General features: G+C 40.1%; 1 protein-coding gene across 1 annotated transcript in view; it reads left to right on the top strand.

Moving 5' to 3' along the window:
* washc4 (WASH complex subunit 4) overlaps positions 1-15,667 on the top strand; it is a 29,659-nt gene that overhangs the window by 2,416 nt on the left and 11,576 nt on the right. The window contains exons 3-16 of the mRNA XM_080842691.1: positions 5,179-5,232; positions 5,351-5,416; positions 5,518-5,563; positions 7,608-7,675; positions 7,939-8,021; positions 8,106-8,148; positions 8,283-8,386; positions 11,350-11,470; positions 11,581-11,704; positions 11,845-11,972; positions 12,110-12,270; positions 12,640-12,766; positions 12,979-13,104; positions 13,283-13,390. Coding sequence (XP_080698817.1) covers positions 5,179-5,232; positions 5,351-5,416; positions 5,518-5,563; positions 7,608-7,675; positions 7,939-8,021; positions 8,106-8,148; positions 8,283-8,386; positions 11,350-11,470; positions 11,581-11,704; positions 11,845-11,972; positions 12,110-12,270; positions 12,640-12,766; positions 12,979-13,104; positions 13,283-13,390 — 1,359 coding nt within the window. The remainder of the gene's footprint in view (positions 1-5,178; positions 5,233-5,350; positions 5,417-5,517; positions 5,564-7,607; positions 7,676-7,938; positions 8,022-8,105; positions 8,149-8,282; positions 8,387-11,349; positions 11,471-11,580; positions 11,705-11,844; positions 11,973-12,109; positions 12,271-12,639; positions 12,767-12,978; positions 13,105-13,282; positions 13,391-15,667) is intronic.

Below are 15,667 nucleotides of genomic sequence, written 5' to 3'. Positions count from 1 at the left end.
CTGTATTATACCTTCTCTCGCTTACTGCCGCGATTTAAGGCTTAAAACTCAGGTTAGCTGTTAGATCGTTAGCGGGCTAGCTCACCTTGCTATGAATGTGAATATCTCTGTCTACTCCCGCGCTAACGTGTGCCCGCGAGTTTGGCTCATGAGAGTTAGTAAGTAAGTAAGTAAGTAAGAGTTGAGTTGGCTATTTAGCTTGATAGCGGACTAGCTCACTCAGGCTTAATGATATTATATACCTAGCTCGTTAGCGGGCTAGCTTACCTTTGCCTGATGGCTTGCCATTGAGAATGTAACTACTCTATCCCTCACTACCGTGAGCGCGAGTTAAACTTCAGAGAGTTGTGTTGGCTATTTAGCTTGTAATAGCCTAGATGCAGTTTCTTCATAATCTATAGGCTCAATAATATTCTGTTTGGCTCTCTATTTAATTTCTTCTATTCTTTTTTTTTTATGTCTGTTTCAAATGCAAGAACTGAGCCAGTCCATAATTGATTTCTTTGTCTGTATTTCTAATTAAAGAATGTATTTTGTTATACCATAAAAAAACTTTTCTGCTTTCTTTTCCTAATGCATAATTACTTGAGGAATGTATAATAGAATAGAATAGAATATAATTATCATAATGTAATGTAATATAATAACTCAACTATTTAGCGGATATTTGTAAAGGCCCTATTAAAGCACTGAAACTCAGGTGAAAAACGCCGCTTATCAATTAATCGAAAGTCGATCGATAAGATTATCAACTAATGATTAATTAATTAATCGATAATTTGCATCCCTACTAGGATCTCAAGCCATCTTGAAAAGTAGTCAACTACAATTAAGTACTGACGACCCTTATGCTCACATAAGTCAGCAGCTAGCTTCTGCCACGGTAAGTCTGGCAGTGGTGTAAGTCTGGCAGTGGTGACAAGCTGTTTCACGTCACTGGCTATGCCTGGCCACCACACAGCACCTCTGTAACGTTCGCTGCACTTGGTAAGGCCTAGATGGCCCTGGTGTATCTTCTGGAGCACTTCATCACTCATGCTTTCAGGGATTACAATATGTTTACGACGGCGCAGCAGTCCATTGGCTTCACTAAGTGAGCCACGCTCTTTGAAGTAGGCACTTGCCTGTAACGCTACACTCTTTAGATGTTCAGGCCACCCGTTGTGAATGTACCTGAGAACACACTGGAGTTTGCCGTCTGTCCTGGTCTCATCTTTTATTTGATTGATGACGGGCTTTCTCACCCTTAGGTCATCTTCAACTGAGTCCACGTATGCTTGCACCTCTGCTTCTAGGTCACCTGGTGAAGTGTCTGCCACAGGTTGCCTGGACAGGGCATCTGCCACGACTAGTTGTTTTCCAGGAACATATTCGGAAACTGGGTTAAACTTAATGAACCTAATGAGCAGGCGCTGACAACGCAAAGGTGTGGTGTTAAGGTCTTTTGAATTGATTAGGGTTACCAAAGGCTTGTGGTCTGTTAGCAACTTGTATTTCTCGAGGCCGCACAGGTACTGATAGAAACGCTCTGATGCCCACACTCCTGCTAGGCACTCTTTTCAATCTGAGCATACCTCTTTTCAGCTTCAGTCAGGGTGCGTGAACAGAAGGCCACTGGCTTCAGTCTTCCATCATGGCTCTGCATGAGGACTCCACCTAGCGCATAGCTGCTGGCATCAGCACTGACGACTGTTGGCTTTGCTGGATCAAAGAACTCTAGGACCGGAGCTGACGAGATTAACTTCTGTGAATACTTTTTTGTTGCGGTCCCCAGCACCAGTCACACTCTGACTTGAGCAGCTCGTTGAGCGGTTGAAGCACAGTGGACAGGTTTGGCAAATATCGTCCGATGTAGTTCACCATCCCCAGCAGCCGTCTCAACTCACTGATGTTTTGGGGCGGATCCATTGCTACAATGGCCTTGACCCTCTCTGGGCTTGGTGCAATGCCGTCTTTGGTCACCACTTGCCCTAGGAAGTCCAATTCTGGCTTGCTGAACCGACATTTCTCCTTATTTAACCTCAGACCTGAGGCCTGTATGGTCTCCATGACCCTCTGGTCGTGAATTTCTTGTGTCTCACCAAACACTAAAATGTCGTCCATGTAGACAACTGTCCCGTCGTGCCCCTGCAGTAGCTCAGACATCTTTCGTTGGAAGATTTCGGGCGCTGACGTGATGCCAAAGGGTAATCTTTTGAAGCAGTATCTGCCCAGCGGTGTGATAAAGGTGGTCTTCTTTTAGAGGGATCTGCCAAAATCCACTCTCAGCATCCAAGCTGGAGAACACTGTACTCTTGGCTAACTTGGGGAAGTATATCGTCTAACGTAGGCAAGATGAACTTCTCTCTTTTCACATTCTCATTAAGTCTTTTTAAATCAACACAGATTCTTATTTTTCCATTCTTTTTTATCACTGGCACCATAGGAGCACACCATTCAGTTGGCTCAGTTATTTTCTCTTTAATGCCCATTGACTCAATTCTTTTCAGTTCCTCTTCTACTTTGGAGAGTAATGGAATAGGAACCCGTCTTGGTACGGCTACAATGTACGGCTGTGCATCATCCTTTAAGGTGATTTTCACTGGATCCCCTTTGAGTGTGCCTACACCACTGAATGAGTTGACTTGACTTCATCCAATCGCTTAATTAAGCCTAGTTTAGTAGCCACAGTTCGGCTAAGGAGGTTTTCTCCACTGGTTTTCACAACCACTACACGAAAACAGCAGTTTCGTAGCTGTCCATTAACATGGGCTTTCATTTTGGCTAAAAGCTGCCCCCTAGTGGCCACAACACCGCCTGGACTTTGCAGCGTGTTTTTCACCTCTGTGAGTTTGGGCTTTTCCTTCAATTTCTCAAATGTGGTTTCAGACATCACTGATGCATCCGCACCGGAGTCAATCTTGAATGAGATTGAGAATGGTGTTTGTGCTACAGTCAGAGTTGTGCGCCATGGTGGCTCATCCTCAGCTAACAATGAATTAATCATGTTTTGCTCCTGTTGCACTGACCCTAAGAACATGCATTCTTCGACTTTAGCCTCAGTTATTTCATGTACAGCTGCTTTTGAGTGGCACACGGCAGCGTAGTGTCCTACTTTGTTACACTTAAGACACTTTTCCCCTATTGCCCTATTCGCCATCATCATGATTACGGCCACATCTTGTACATGTTCCTTTTCTATTCTTTATAGAAGCCTTTCCTGAGTAGCCAGTTATTTTGTATTCCTTCTTTCTAACTGACTTAATGTTATCCACATGCTGTGCATGTTTCTCTCCTCCAGTGTTCTGAGATTTTATTAACTCGCAGTGTCTCGCCATTTCAATAGCTGTTCGCAACGTGAGGTCACTTTTCATTTGTAGTTTTTGTGACACTTGTTTATCACGTATTCCAATCACTATGCGATCAAGCATCTGTTCATCTTTATCTGCTCCAAAAGCACAGTTTTCAGCTAACTCATAAAGCTGCCTGACGAATGCTACCACTATCTCTCCGGAAAGTTGGGCTTGTGAATGTAATTTGGCACGTTCATAGATAACGTTGCGCTTCGGGATAAAATGTTCATCAAACTTGGCCATTACTATGTCGTATTTGTCGATATCACCTACTGCTGTGAACGTGAATGACCTGAATATGTGCTCAGCCTCTGCTCCCATTGAATATATCAAGGCATTTACCTGTACAACTTCGTCATCCTCCGTCAGCGATGCAACTCGGTATCTGGCAAACCTTTGCTTCCAGTCCGGCCCCCTTCGGGCTTGTGAAAGTCGAACTGCTCAGGCGGGGAAAACTTGGCCATAGCCATGGCGATGCACACTTCAGTACAAAGTTAATCACGTCTTCACACACTTTGCTTCTGACACCATGTGGCGTTCGTCGCCGAGACGAATAACAGGACTCACTAGTCACTGTGTTTTAACAATGAATGACTCTTTATTCAGCACATGTGTAGCATCTCTTAAGTGCAATCAAAATGGTGACTGCGCGTATGGTTTTTATGCTGAGCGTTAGGGCTGTCAACGAATATTCGAAGTTCGAATAGTATCCAAAAACGCGAATTCGAACGTGAAAATTAATATTCGAATGTGAAAAAACACTCCCGCGGTACAAGCGCCTCTATCTGCTTTGTGAATGAGCCTCTGTCTGTTCGCAATGTCCCTCATGTAATGTTTAGTGCTGATCTTATCTTATTGTGAAATGATGCGTGAACCGGAAACTAGTGTAAAGTAGCTACCTGAGAGTGGAAGACGGTTGATTTAATAAAGACTCCTGAACTTGCAGTATATGTGGATACCGGGTAGTACTTTCTATGATAAAGTACAAGTCAATACATGGTGTCAGAAGTGGGATAATATTCGAATGTGAAAAAACACTCCCGCGGTACAAGCGCCTATCTGCTTTGTGAATGAGCCTCTGTCTGTTCGCGATGTCCCTCGTTTTAAAGTAAGGAAGCAGTGCTGCTTGCCATGATCGTTCTTATAGCCTTATTATTTATTTTTTCATTGAGAATAACCCAGCAGTTTATCCAAGGTTGCACTACATTACAAAATCATATAGCCTAAGTTCCTCATTTTTGTTCTTGGCGATTTCAATTGGTTGTCTGTGCAAGACAACAGACATGGACATTTATTCTTTCTTATTCACAACTGTTCTGAGCTGGACTTACATAGGCTATGCCATTCAATAAGCATCCGAAGTAGAGCTCAGGGGAGCTAGTAGTCTGGTTGGTGAAAGCTGCTGTAACGCAATGTTCTCGGCAAAGTCCGAGACAGCTTTTTTTCGCATTATTGACGGCAACTGCGTAAAATAGGCAACCAGATATTCAAATTCGTGATTTTTTTTTCCCAAACGAACATTCGAATGTCATTTTTGAGCAATTTTGACAGCCCTACTGAGCGTAAACAATATCACGCATGACGTCACATGACAGGTATTATAACCTTAAAGTGATGATATTCTAATTTAATAGATGGAAATTATTAATATTTGGCACTGGTAATGGTATTTTTAATCACTAAACAACATGAAATGAAAACCCTGTAATACATTGTCATAAACTGTACACCAGGTAAGATTTCATTTGTGAAAATGTTATAGTATAGTAGTTTGCAATGAATACATATTTGTTTACCTTTTGCACACGGCAACATTTGATATGCATTAACACGCTTTCTCCTACAGCTTGTCCCACACGAACAGTCGTCATTGTTGGAGTTGATTAAAACGGAGAATAAGGTACAATCTACCCTGAAGTGTTGCAGTCAAATACAGCATCACGGTCAATTATAACTAATGTATGTAAGCACATGTTTTCATTGTTGGTTTTGACATCATTGTTTTCTCTTAATCTTAGGTCCTCAACAAAGTTATTACTGTCTATGCAGCCTTGTGCAGTGAAGTGAAGAAGTTAAAATACGAGGTATGTTGCATGCCATTCTAAACAACACTAAGATAACTCTTAAACGCTCTAGACACCTGTCTAAGTCAACATGAATTAATATCCCATTATTTCCTCTGTAGGCTGAGAATAAGTTTTATAATGGCCTACTCTACTATGGTGAAGGAGGTAGGCCTATTCATTGATTTTATTTACTGTCATCTTTGTAAAATCTGTCACCTAACTTGCACTTCCTCTTCCTTCCTCTTCTTCTCCTTATCTTTCCTCTAATGCTATCTCCTCAAACTTGTACTTAAACTCGCACTGACAGTAGTTACATGCCTGCACTTTTTATTTCTTATGTAAAGTAGTATTTAATGTTACACTAGGACTTTATTGCTCGTAGCTTGATTGTTCTCTCCTTTGTACATCACTTTGGATAAAAGCATCTGCTAAATTACTAAATGTAAATCTATTTAGAAGATGTACTTTTGAATAATAAAGTTAGTTAGCTTTATATTTTGCTTTAGCTTTACATTCTCTGAGAAAAACCTGGGTTTTGTATTAGTATTAGTGCTGCCAAATGATTAATATATTTAATCGCGATTAATCGCATTTATGTCGTAGTTAACTCAAAATTAACCATTTCAAATATTTCCATTCAAAGCTTTTTATCATCCATTTCGCCTTATCCCGCCCACCATTCACTCAAACCATAACGTTTGCTTACTACACAGTTTGCGAACGTTAAATGAAAAATAAATAAATAAAAAATGTAATTAAAAAAAAGACGTTAGTCTTGCGATACAAAAATGAACGCGTTAAAATGAGTTTGCGTTTACGCTGTTAATAACGCGTTAAACTGACAGCACTAATAAGTATTAACCAATAATGTACATCCCATTAAAGCAGCATTTTGGAGATTTGGCCTAATAGCTAAAATCATTAAAAAAGCCCATGGCACTGATAAAAGCTTACTGATTTGCTAACTGGCACCTTTTGGCAATGTAGTTAGTGATGTGCTGTGACAGCATTTCTTAATTTCTTTATCTGTGTGCTACAGTTTAGTTTGGTGTAATTTTGGATGGAATGTTTACATGGCCCACAATACGTCAAATGCAACGTTTCTCCTACATGTTTTGTATGGGATCATAAAGGCCGAAATATGCTTCTACGACTGCGTTACTGTGTGGCCACGCAGTTGCTTCGACGAACTTGTGAACCTTTTATAGTTCTCCGTCGGTTGGTGGGTGTCGCAAAGCAATACAAAAAAAAAGATGGCTGACCAAACTCCGTAGATGGCCGTATTTGTACATAAAAGTTGTTTGCTTGACTTTTTTTTTGCTTAGATTTTTTTTAAAGTTACAGAGAAATAGACACTGTGCAATGTAAAAAAAACTCGTTATTGGAACTGAAAAGTAGGCTATGTCTCAGCCAGCTATCTTATGTTGGCATGCTACTACCCACAAGGTAAACAGTGAAACAGATAGTTTGTTTTACATTTTTTTGCTTAGATTTTTTAAAAGTTACTGAGAATTTGACACTGTGCAATATAAAAACCCTGTTATTGTAACTGAAAAATACGTCTAAGGGGATTTGTGAGGTGTCCGAGCCAGCTATCTAATGTTAGCATGCTACTACCCACAAGGTAAACAGCATGGGTTGAACCAATCACAGCCCTTCAGTCTCTGTGGGCTCGCTGTAATTTTGACGGATAGTAACAAAATTTGGGAGGTGCACATCAGGCCACGGAGAGGTGCTTGGAGAGTGTTTGCAACGATAGAGAGGGCTCTGCGTGTCTGCGTAAAAGGCTGACCATAAATCGGGCTTAAGCCATCCACTGTCTTGCCAACAGGTCTTGAGTTTGTATTTAGCATAGCTCAAGGACTGTTTTCAAATGTTTGGGCATCCCTGAGCAGAATATGCACTTTGATTTTTGAAGTGAAAAGCAGTAAATACAACCCCTGCAGCAAACCGACATTTAAAAACCAGAATTTCTTCAAATGTTAATGCACTTTTACATTTTACTTAATGAAAATAGTTCATATAGTTATTATGGCATATGCAAAAGTTTGGGGCCTAAGAGCATAATATAGTTAGACCTTGTTTGACTCAAAGTCCAATTGTTTGATGTCTGCTTGCTGCAGGGGTTCTACTGACTACTGATCTGGTATTCTACAGGGGTGCCCAAACTGTATTGTGTTCTTCACAAGTGTTCTGTCATGTATTACAGCATCAGATACTAGTGTGGTGGAAGGAGAATCACAGATACAGATGGGCAGATTCATCTCGTTTTTACAGGTGAGCCTTGAACAAGGTTCAAAGTGAGATCCTCATTTACATAATATTGAAGGCACAAATGTATTAAATGTTTCTTAACATAGCGTTATGTTCTAGAATGATCCTGTTTTAGGGATGTTTTAAGGATTGATGGGTGATAATAGAGCCAATATATCAATATTATTTTTCATTATCTAGATGCATGGTCATTATGAAAAAGTGGGCTCTAACCTCATCAGTCAATCTAGAGTTTCATCTTTCTCTGTCTTTTGTGTCCAATTCAGGAGCTGTCATGTTTTGTCTCTCGCTGCTTTGAAGTTGTGGTCAACATAGTTCATCAGTTGGCAGCTCTTTACAACACTAACAAGTAAGTGTGTTTGCGTTTCAGGGCAGAACTGTTAACTCCACAAGTGTTTATAAGCACATGTTTAATTTTTGTGTTTTTGTTTAGGGGTGCCACTAAAATAATTGAGTCTACTGGTGTTCACTTTCAGGTAGTTTTGATATGTTCCTATTTTATAACTTCTCTGTAGAATTCAAATTGTTGATGTAATGAAATGGAAAGTGTTTAACACATTTGTGCAACTTCAAAACCTTCATGTAAAATCCACAATTTGAATGTCTGCAGACAGTATATGAGCACCTGGGAGAGTTGCTTGTGGTTCTCATAACTTTGGACGAGATTATGGAGAATCACACAACTTTGAGAGACCACTGGAAGATGTACAAGAGGTAAGAATCGCCATCCCCCCTCTCATGGACGATGCACATCATTTATACTGAAATATATGTATTGAGAGAAGCTGTGTTGCTTTTCTCTAAAAGTTTAGGCCCATTTTAGTCTGCATATGCAGCTGAGAGTCTTTGGTCTCTGAACTCATATGCAGCTATACTGGAATCAGAATAAATTGTGATGCGCAGTGTTGAGGTCTGTCAACTCAAGGTTGAGATTTTCTTAATCTGTCGTTTGAATACCCCCTGTTCCATTATTTGTGTAATAATTATTATCACTTTTCAAAACCTAGTGCTCTATAGGCCAGGATAAGGCAACTCTAACAGCAAATGTGTTTTGATGTGAATAAGCCTGTTTACATTAACTTAAAAGGATATAGATTTATCCTAATTATCAGAGACTCAGTCAAGTGAAAATGGAATGTCAAGATTCAGGTTTAATCTTACAATGATGATCATCAGAGAAGAGAGAGACGAGACCTAAGCTCATGGATTAAAGTTTTCCGTCGCTATGACGGATTTCCGTCAACTCGGCGCGCATAAGGCCAAAAATGAGTGATGCAGATCCGAAGAGAAAAAAAAATAGGGGGGCAAAGGGCAAAACTGCCCCTAAGAAATATAATTTTGCCCCTAAAATTACTAGGAGAGGGGCAAAAAATGCCCCCACAATTTTCTGTAATAATAATGTGTCAAAAACATTGTAGCCTATATGACCCGGTCAGTTGCCATTTAATGTTTAGATTTTCGCCTTGACTGATTGTTGCGTGAAGAAACGAACGTTCTAACAATAAATATTTGGAGCGCTTCCTAATCAGACCTGGGACTTCGAGAGTGAGGAGAAATGAGGATCAGCGCAGTCTCCTTCACCATCTCAGGTTCTAAAAGATAAAATGTACACACCCAGCGACTGTCAAAAATGAAAGCTAGATTGGCTTGGGGTGGAGGAAGGACGGAGGAGGACGAAGAGAAACAGACCCGGTTTTGTTTTCAAGGCATGTCGGAATTGTGGACAACGAGTTGCCCAAATCTTTGTCAATCCAGCACAGGGAAATTCTTCTGCTGACTCCATCAAGGGGAGCGAAAAAACATTCAGAAATACATGGCATTTCGTCACCAAACGCCAAGCAACACGCATCGCCTACGGTGAATGATGACTAGTAATAATAATTTTAGAAATGATTTAGTTCGGTTAAGCTAGTTTAATGTTAGTTATCTAACATTAGCTATCTCTGATAGTTGGCTACAAAGGCTACCTAACTAGTCTAATATGTATTTCCTGTAGGCCTACTATGGTAGGTACATGAATAAAGGTAACTTAAACATCCATAAATATAATGTGTTATTATTATTAAAAAAAAGAAGAAAAAAACAATTGTTAAGTTATTTAATTTTGTTTTACCTTTGATAAGATTTGATTAGTGATTATTACTATAACAACTAATAACCACAAAGAAATGAGAATACAATTGAATATGATTGTCTAATTTACGTTGTTTGTTTGGTTTTTGTTAAAAAAAATCTAAGAAAACACTTTGAATCTGTAGACTAATGCCTAATAGTCTTATTATTGTCATTTGATGACAATTGTTCATATACTGTAAGCCTAAATAAGTGTGTTTATTATTTGGAACAAAGGTTAAACGTTATTTAACAAGTTTCTAAAAGTGCCCCCAATTTTTTGTTAAATGCCCCTGGATTTCCATTACGTAACAAGAATGGTGAAGTCTTGCAAAAAATATTGGTTTTATGCCCTAGCTTTGAACTAGTAAGTGATAATATCGTGATGATATGAAGTTCAAATATCGAGGCGGTATGCAGCCACGAACCAAAGTGAGTGCCGATTTAGTTTTTTCAGTCAGATGATTTTTTTTTGCTTTAATCCCTGCCTAAGCTTCACTAACAGATAGTTTCACCTAGCCTGTTTCTCACTGACTGACTGTTCTGAAATTCCTGTATTTAAGAAGAAGACATGGGGAATGGGGGTGGTTACCAGAATTCTAATTCGTACCTAAAAGACAGAAGGGCTAAGGTGGTCTATATCCTGGCCTGAGGTGTTATCACTTCCCACAGTGATCTAGATAGCTGTGACCATTTGGGTTCTTACAGAATACACAGGAAGTTTTATATATAGCTCTTGACTGTGGATTACATTGAATAATTAATCTTCTATTTCTCAGATACTATCAAACCTTAGTCTAATTTTACTCTATACGTGTGGGATTTCCTATTTGAATGTTCAACATTTGCATTAGAAAGTTGGATGGAAACCCAGCTATTGTTCACGGTTGACTGAGTAGATATATTTAATGCTGCCTCTTAAGTGCATTTGCTGTCACGGCACAGATATCTGCATGGATGCCAGGCAAGCCCTAGCCTGATGATGTCATACTCATAATTTTAGTCAGAATATGAGTCTGATACTGCTCTATTGGGCTGTGATTATGGGGTGTGTTTTAACGAACCAGGGGAAAAAAATGCCTCCGCTCAATTGGCTATACCTAGAACCAGTCAGAGCAACGTAGTATGACCATCGGGCCAGCTGGTACATTAAACTTTTACCGGATCCCATAGGAAGGATGGCAAAAACATCTTTTCGATCAACAAATACCTTGATAGCGTGTCTCTGTTCCTCTTTCAAAATGAATGCGCTGTCAATGTCTTCTAAAACAGACTTGAATCCCCAAATTTTAGCTCTCCAGCGGCAGCCATGATTGTTGAATACGAATTCAACCCAAGCGTTGGTGACGTAGTTGATTACGTTACGGTTGATCATCTGTCCATCATCGTATAAAGCCCGCTCTGACAATTTGATTGGTCAGATCAGTTTCTGAAATCCGATAATTTCTCCCAAACGGAACAGTGCCAGATCGAACTTCCAGACCTCAAATGTTGGGGGCTAAGTTCTGTCTGGTATCCAGGCTAGGCAAGTCCATCAGTTATTCTTTGTATTTCAACTCTTTCAGGTTACTGAAATCAGTGCATCACAACCCATCCAAGTTTGCCATTTCAGAAGAGAAGCTAAAGCCCTTTGAGAAACTGCTGCTGAAGCTGGAAGGACAGTTGCTGGATGGAATGATATTTCAGGTAGACTTTCTGCTTCCTAACAGTTCTTTAACATATTGATAATAAATGCATTATACTGGTTCTGTCCAGGACCTTGATGTCTGCATAACACCGTATGTTTTTCCAAATAGGCTTGTGTGGACCAAAGGTTTGATGATCCAGGAGAAGGTGTGTCTGTCTCTAAAAATACTTCATTTGCTGAAGAGTTTGGTCAGAACATCCGCACCATTTTTGCCAATGTTGAGTCAAAGCTTGGTAAGTTTACACTTGTCTGACCTTGTTTCTTTAACGACCATTAATATACTTTGCTGTGTGTTGAAAGTTTTGAGTGACTCATTATGATTTAATTTCATATTTGATTCATTTCATTTTGTGGCTCTGATTGTGCCTTTCAGGGGAGCCTTCAGAGATTGACCAGCGGGACAAGTATGCTGGAGTCTCTGGCCTGTTTGTTCTGCATTTTCACATCTTCAGAACAGTAGACAAGAAGCTTTACAAATCTTTGCTGGATGTTTGCAAAAAAGTGTGTAGTGCTAGTCTGTGGAATTTTACTTGAATAATAGCATATTTTGCATTTTCTTCTACAAGTATGATCATTTGAAAAACATCTAAGAGCTTTAGAGAACGAGAGCATTCATTTTCTATAAATCCTTTATGCAGGTACCTGCAGTGACTCTCACAGCCAACATCATCTGGTTCCCTGATGCCTTCCTCATCAATAAGGTTCCTCCTGCAGCCAAACTGATGGACAAGAAGAGTTTACAGAACATCCGTCTACATAGAGACACCTTCTTACAGCAGAAGGCACAGTCACTCACCAAGTCAGTGAAAACATTTTCTGTTTCTGCAGCCTTGTAATTACATAGAAAAAAAGGTAAAATTTAGATGCCATGAATCAGTGCAATTGGAGAAATTACTCATTTAGATGTTTTTGCCACAGTCTTCTCTGAAGCATTTTGAGCATGTAGAAAAGGAAATGTGTCTTCAGGTGCACAAGACTGCCAAAATAATAAGGAAAAAGGCAGTCATTATTACCCTCTGAAGGTCTTAAGTGTTGTGTTTATAGAAAGTACTTTATTTATATTTTATACTTTACTTAAAGGTATAAAACGTGAATATGTTTTCAGGACTATCATGGACTTCATCCAGTGGCTCTTCAGCATTTTCAGTATATTTTGTTCCTTGTTCAGGGATGTCCAGTCCTATTATGTGTTTGTGACATCCTGGATGATGAAGATGGAGTCCATCTTATCTAAGGAGCAACGGCCAGAGAAGCTGGCAGAAGACCTGAGCAGCAGGTGCAATGTGTTTGTGCAGGTAAATAAATAGTGATGTTGTTGCTGTTTCTGCGATTGTTGCTGTGGTGAATATATTGTTAATAACATATTTTTTGCAAAATAAATTGCTGCGTGAACTTGACTTTACTCTATGGTGTTTCTAATTACAGTGCCACAAATGCCCAATGTCAAAAACGTATAGTATTTTACCACAGCTCCCATCATCCCAACCACTCAATCATCTTTCTCTAGGGTATCCTGTATGCCTACAGCCTGAGCACCATCATCAAGACCACTATGAACATGTACATGTCTCTGCAAAGGCCCATGACTAAGACCTCTGTGAAAGCCTTATGCCGGCTGGTGGAGCTGTTGAAAGTAAGCCATGATTAATAATATCTTACAAATGAATTCATTAATACTCATCCACAGATCATTTTAGAATCAGGTGTTGATCTCTAAAGAATAAATAAAATAAAATAAAAAAATTGAATGATCAAATGCTTCATCAAAATAGTAACTGAACAAGATTTGACTGCCTGGTGTTCTTTTTCAGGCGGTAGAACACACATTTCACCGGCGTTCCATGGTCGTGGCTGATTCTGTGTCTCACATTACCCAGCAGTTGCAGTCCCAGGCCCTCACAGCCATTGCCCATGCCAAGGTGAGCCTCCTCTCTGACAGCTATTCTTAACTCACAGGTTGCTTTGAGGCAGAACGCTTGGCTTTTAGAAGAGCAAACCTACAGTTAAACATCTCTCTTTCACCTTTTGCTTTTAAAAGAGCAAACCAACAGTTAAACATCTCTCTCATCTCTATCTCACCGTTTGGCTTTTAGAACAGCAAACCTACAGTTAAACAATCTGTTATATTCTTACAACTTAACATTGATTTCTCGTTAGAAATGCAATCTTAACATGTTTATTGTACATCGTTTGACTTCATGAAGTATGTTCATGAGGAGCGAAAATTCTCATTCACTTTAAATGGGGTGACGTCATCAGTTCCATTTTACCAAAATATGTGTAATTACTGGTGTTCTGCTTCATGAAAAACTGTTTAGTTGTTATATTCTTACAATTTAACATTGATTTCTCGTCAAAAATGCAATCATAACACGTTTATTTTACCCATAGTCTTTGAATGGGGTTTGAATGGGGTGCGTCCGTTTTGCGCCCCCCCACAGGACCCATAACGCTGGTTTTAGTAAGCTATGTATTTTTTAAATAACCATTTCTTGCTCAATTTTCATCCGATTTTTAAACAGTTTGGTTTGTTATAAAGGTCAGAGATGTAGTTATCCTATGAAACCTATGAATAATTGTGTTATTTTCTAAAGAATTATAGCCACGTTAATAACGTTTGTAACAAACCAAACCATTTTTAAATCCATTGAATAATTGGGCAAGTTACGGTTATTTAAAAAGTACATGCCACTACCAACACAATGTTATGGGTGGGCGAGCTCATATACGTCTTAAGACATCAAGCCCTTATATCCATGGTTGTTGCAACGGAGCTGTGTTTTTTTTCTGAATAAAAGGCGCAATAGCGTTTACATTTCTCACCCAAGTCGTTTTTATATTCAGAGTTTTATGATCTACGTGCATTTATTATTATGACTATGAGGATTAACAATACACAAGAAGCATGTTATGTTGTCCTGTTACAGTTTTTCCCCCGAGAGGATATATTTTATATTGATATTGATATACGCACATAAAAGCATTATAATATCAACCTCTTAGTCATATGAATGATTCCTTCACTGACCAAGGCTGTTAAACCATTGACTTCAATTCAATTAATTTATATAGTGCAAAAACAATCAAATTGACTCCTTAGAAGTGGTAATAGGGGAGGGGAAACATTGCAGAAAAATGGTAAAACCATTGCTGATATTCACCCCCAGGAACCTGAACCAGCTGAACTTTTCCACTTTAGATTAGTTGATGTGTTGTGCATGCTCCACCTCCTGCCATCTCCTAAAGAACATAATCATCCCCTTAGTCTTGCTGATGTTGAGAGTGCAGATCGGTGCCAACAACAGCTCCTGCCTTTCTCACCAGCCTGTCAAGTCGCCCTGCATCCCTCTTCTTTATGCTGCCTCCCCAGCACACCACAGCATAGAAAAGGACGCTGGCAACAACAGACTGGTAAAACATGCGCAGGAGTTTGTTGCAGACATTGAAGGACCTCAGCCTCCTCAGAAAGTACAGTTGGCTCTGGCCCTTCTTGTAGATGGCATTTGTGTTAGCTGACCAGTCCAGTTTATTGTCCAGATGAACTCCTAAGTACTTGTAGGTGATGACCACCTCCACACTGACACCCTCTATGGAGACTGGTAGCAGAGGAGGCTGAGACCTCCTAAAATCTACCACCATCTCCTTGGTCTTGGAGGTGTTCAGCAGCAGGTGGTTATGCCTACACCACTGCACAAAGTTGTCCACCAGGCTCCTGTACTCAGCCTCCTGTCCATCCCTGATACACCCCACAACAGCAGAGTCATCAGATAACTTCTGTATGTGGCACGACTCTGTGTTGTAAGTGAAGTCTGAAGTGTACAGGGTGAACAGCACTGGTGCGAGCACAGTCCCCTGTCTCAGATACGCAGTCTTTCAGCCTGACAAACTGCGGCCTCTCCGTCAGGTAGTCCATGACCCAGGATACAAGGTGAGCGTTCACAGCCATCTGCACGAGCTTGTCACTCAGACAGAGGGGCTGGATGGTGTTGAAGGCACTGGAGAAATCAAAGAACATGATTCTCACAGCACCCTTCCCCTTGTCCAGATGAGTGTGTGCTCTGTGCATCAGGTAGATGATGGCATCTTCCACGCCCACCTTCTCCTGGTAGGCAAACTGCAGCGGGTCAAGTACATGGCGTACCTGGGGTCTGATGATGTGCAGTAGCAGTCGTTCCATGGTCTTGCAGATGTGTGAT

This window comes from Sprattus sprattus, assembly GCF_963457725.1.
Source record: "Sprattus sprattus genome assembly, chromosome: 7".
NCBI lineage: Eukaryota > Metazoa > Chordata > Actinopteri > Clupeiformes > Clupeidae > Sprattus > Sprattus sprattus.
The sequence above is the reverse complement of the archived record's forward strand: the minus strand, read 5'-3'. Positions and strand labels throughout refer to the sequence as shown.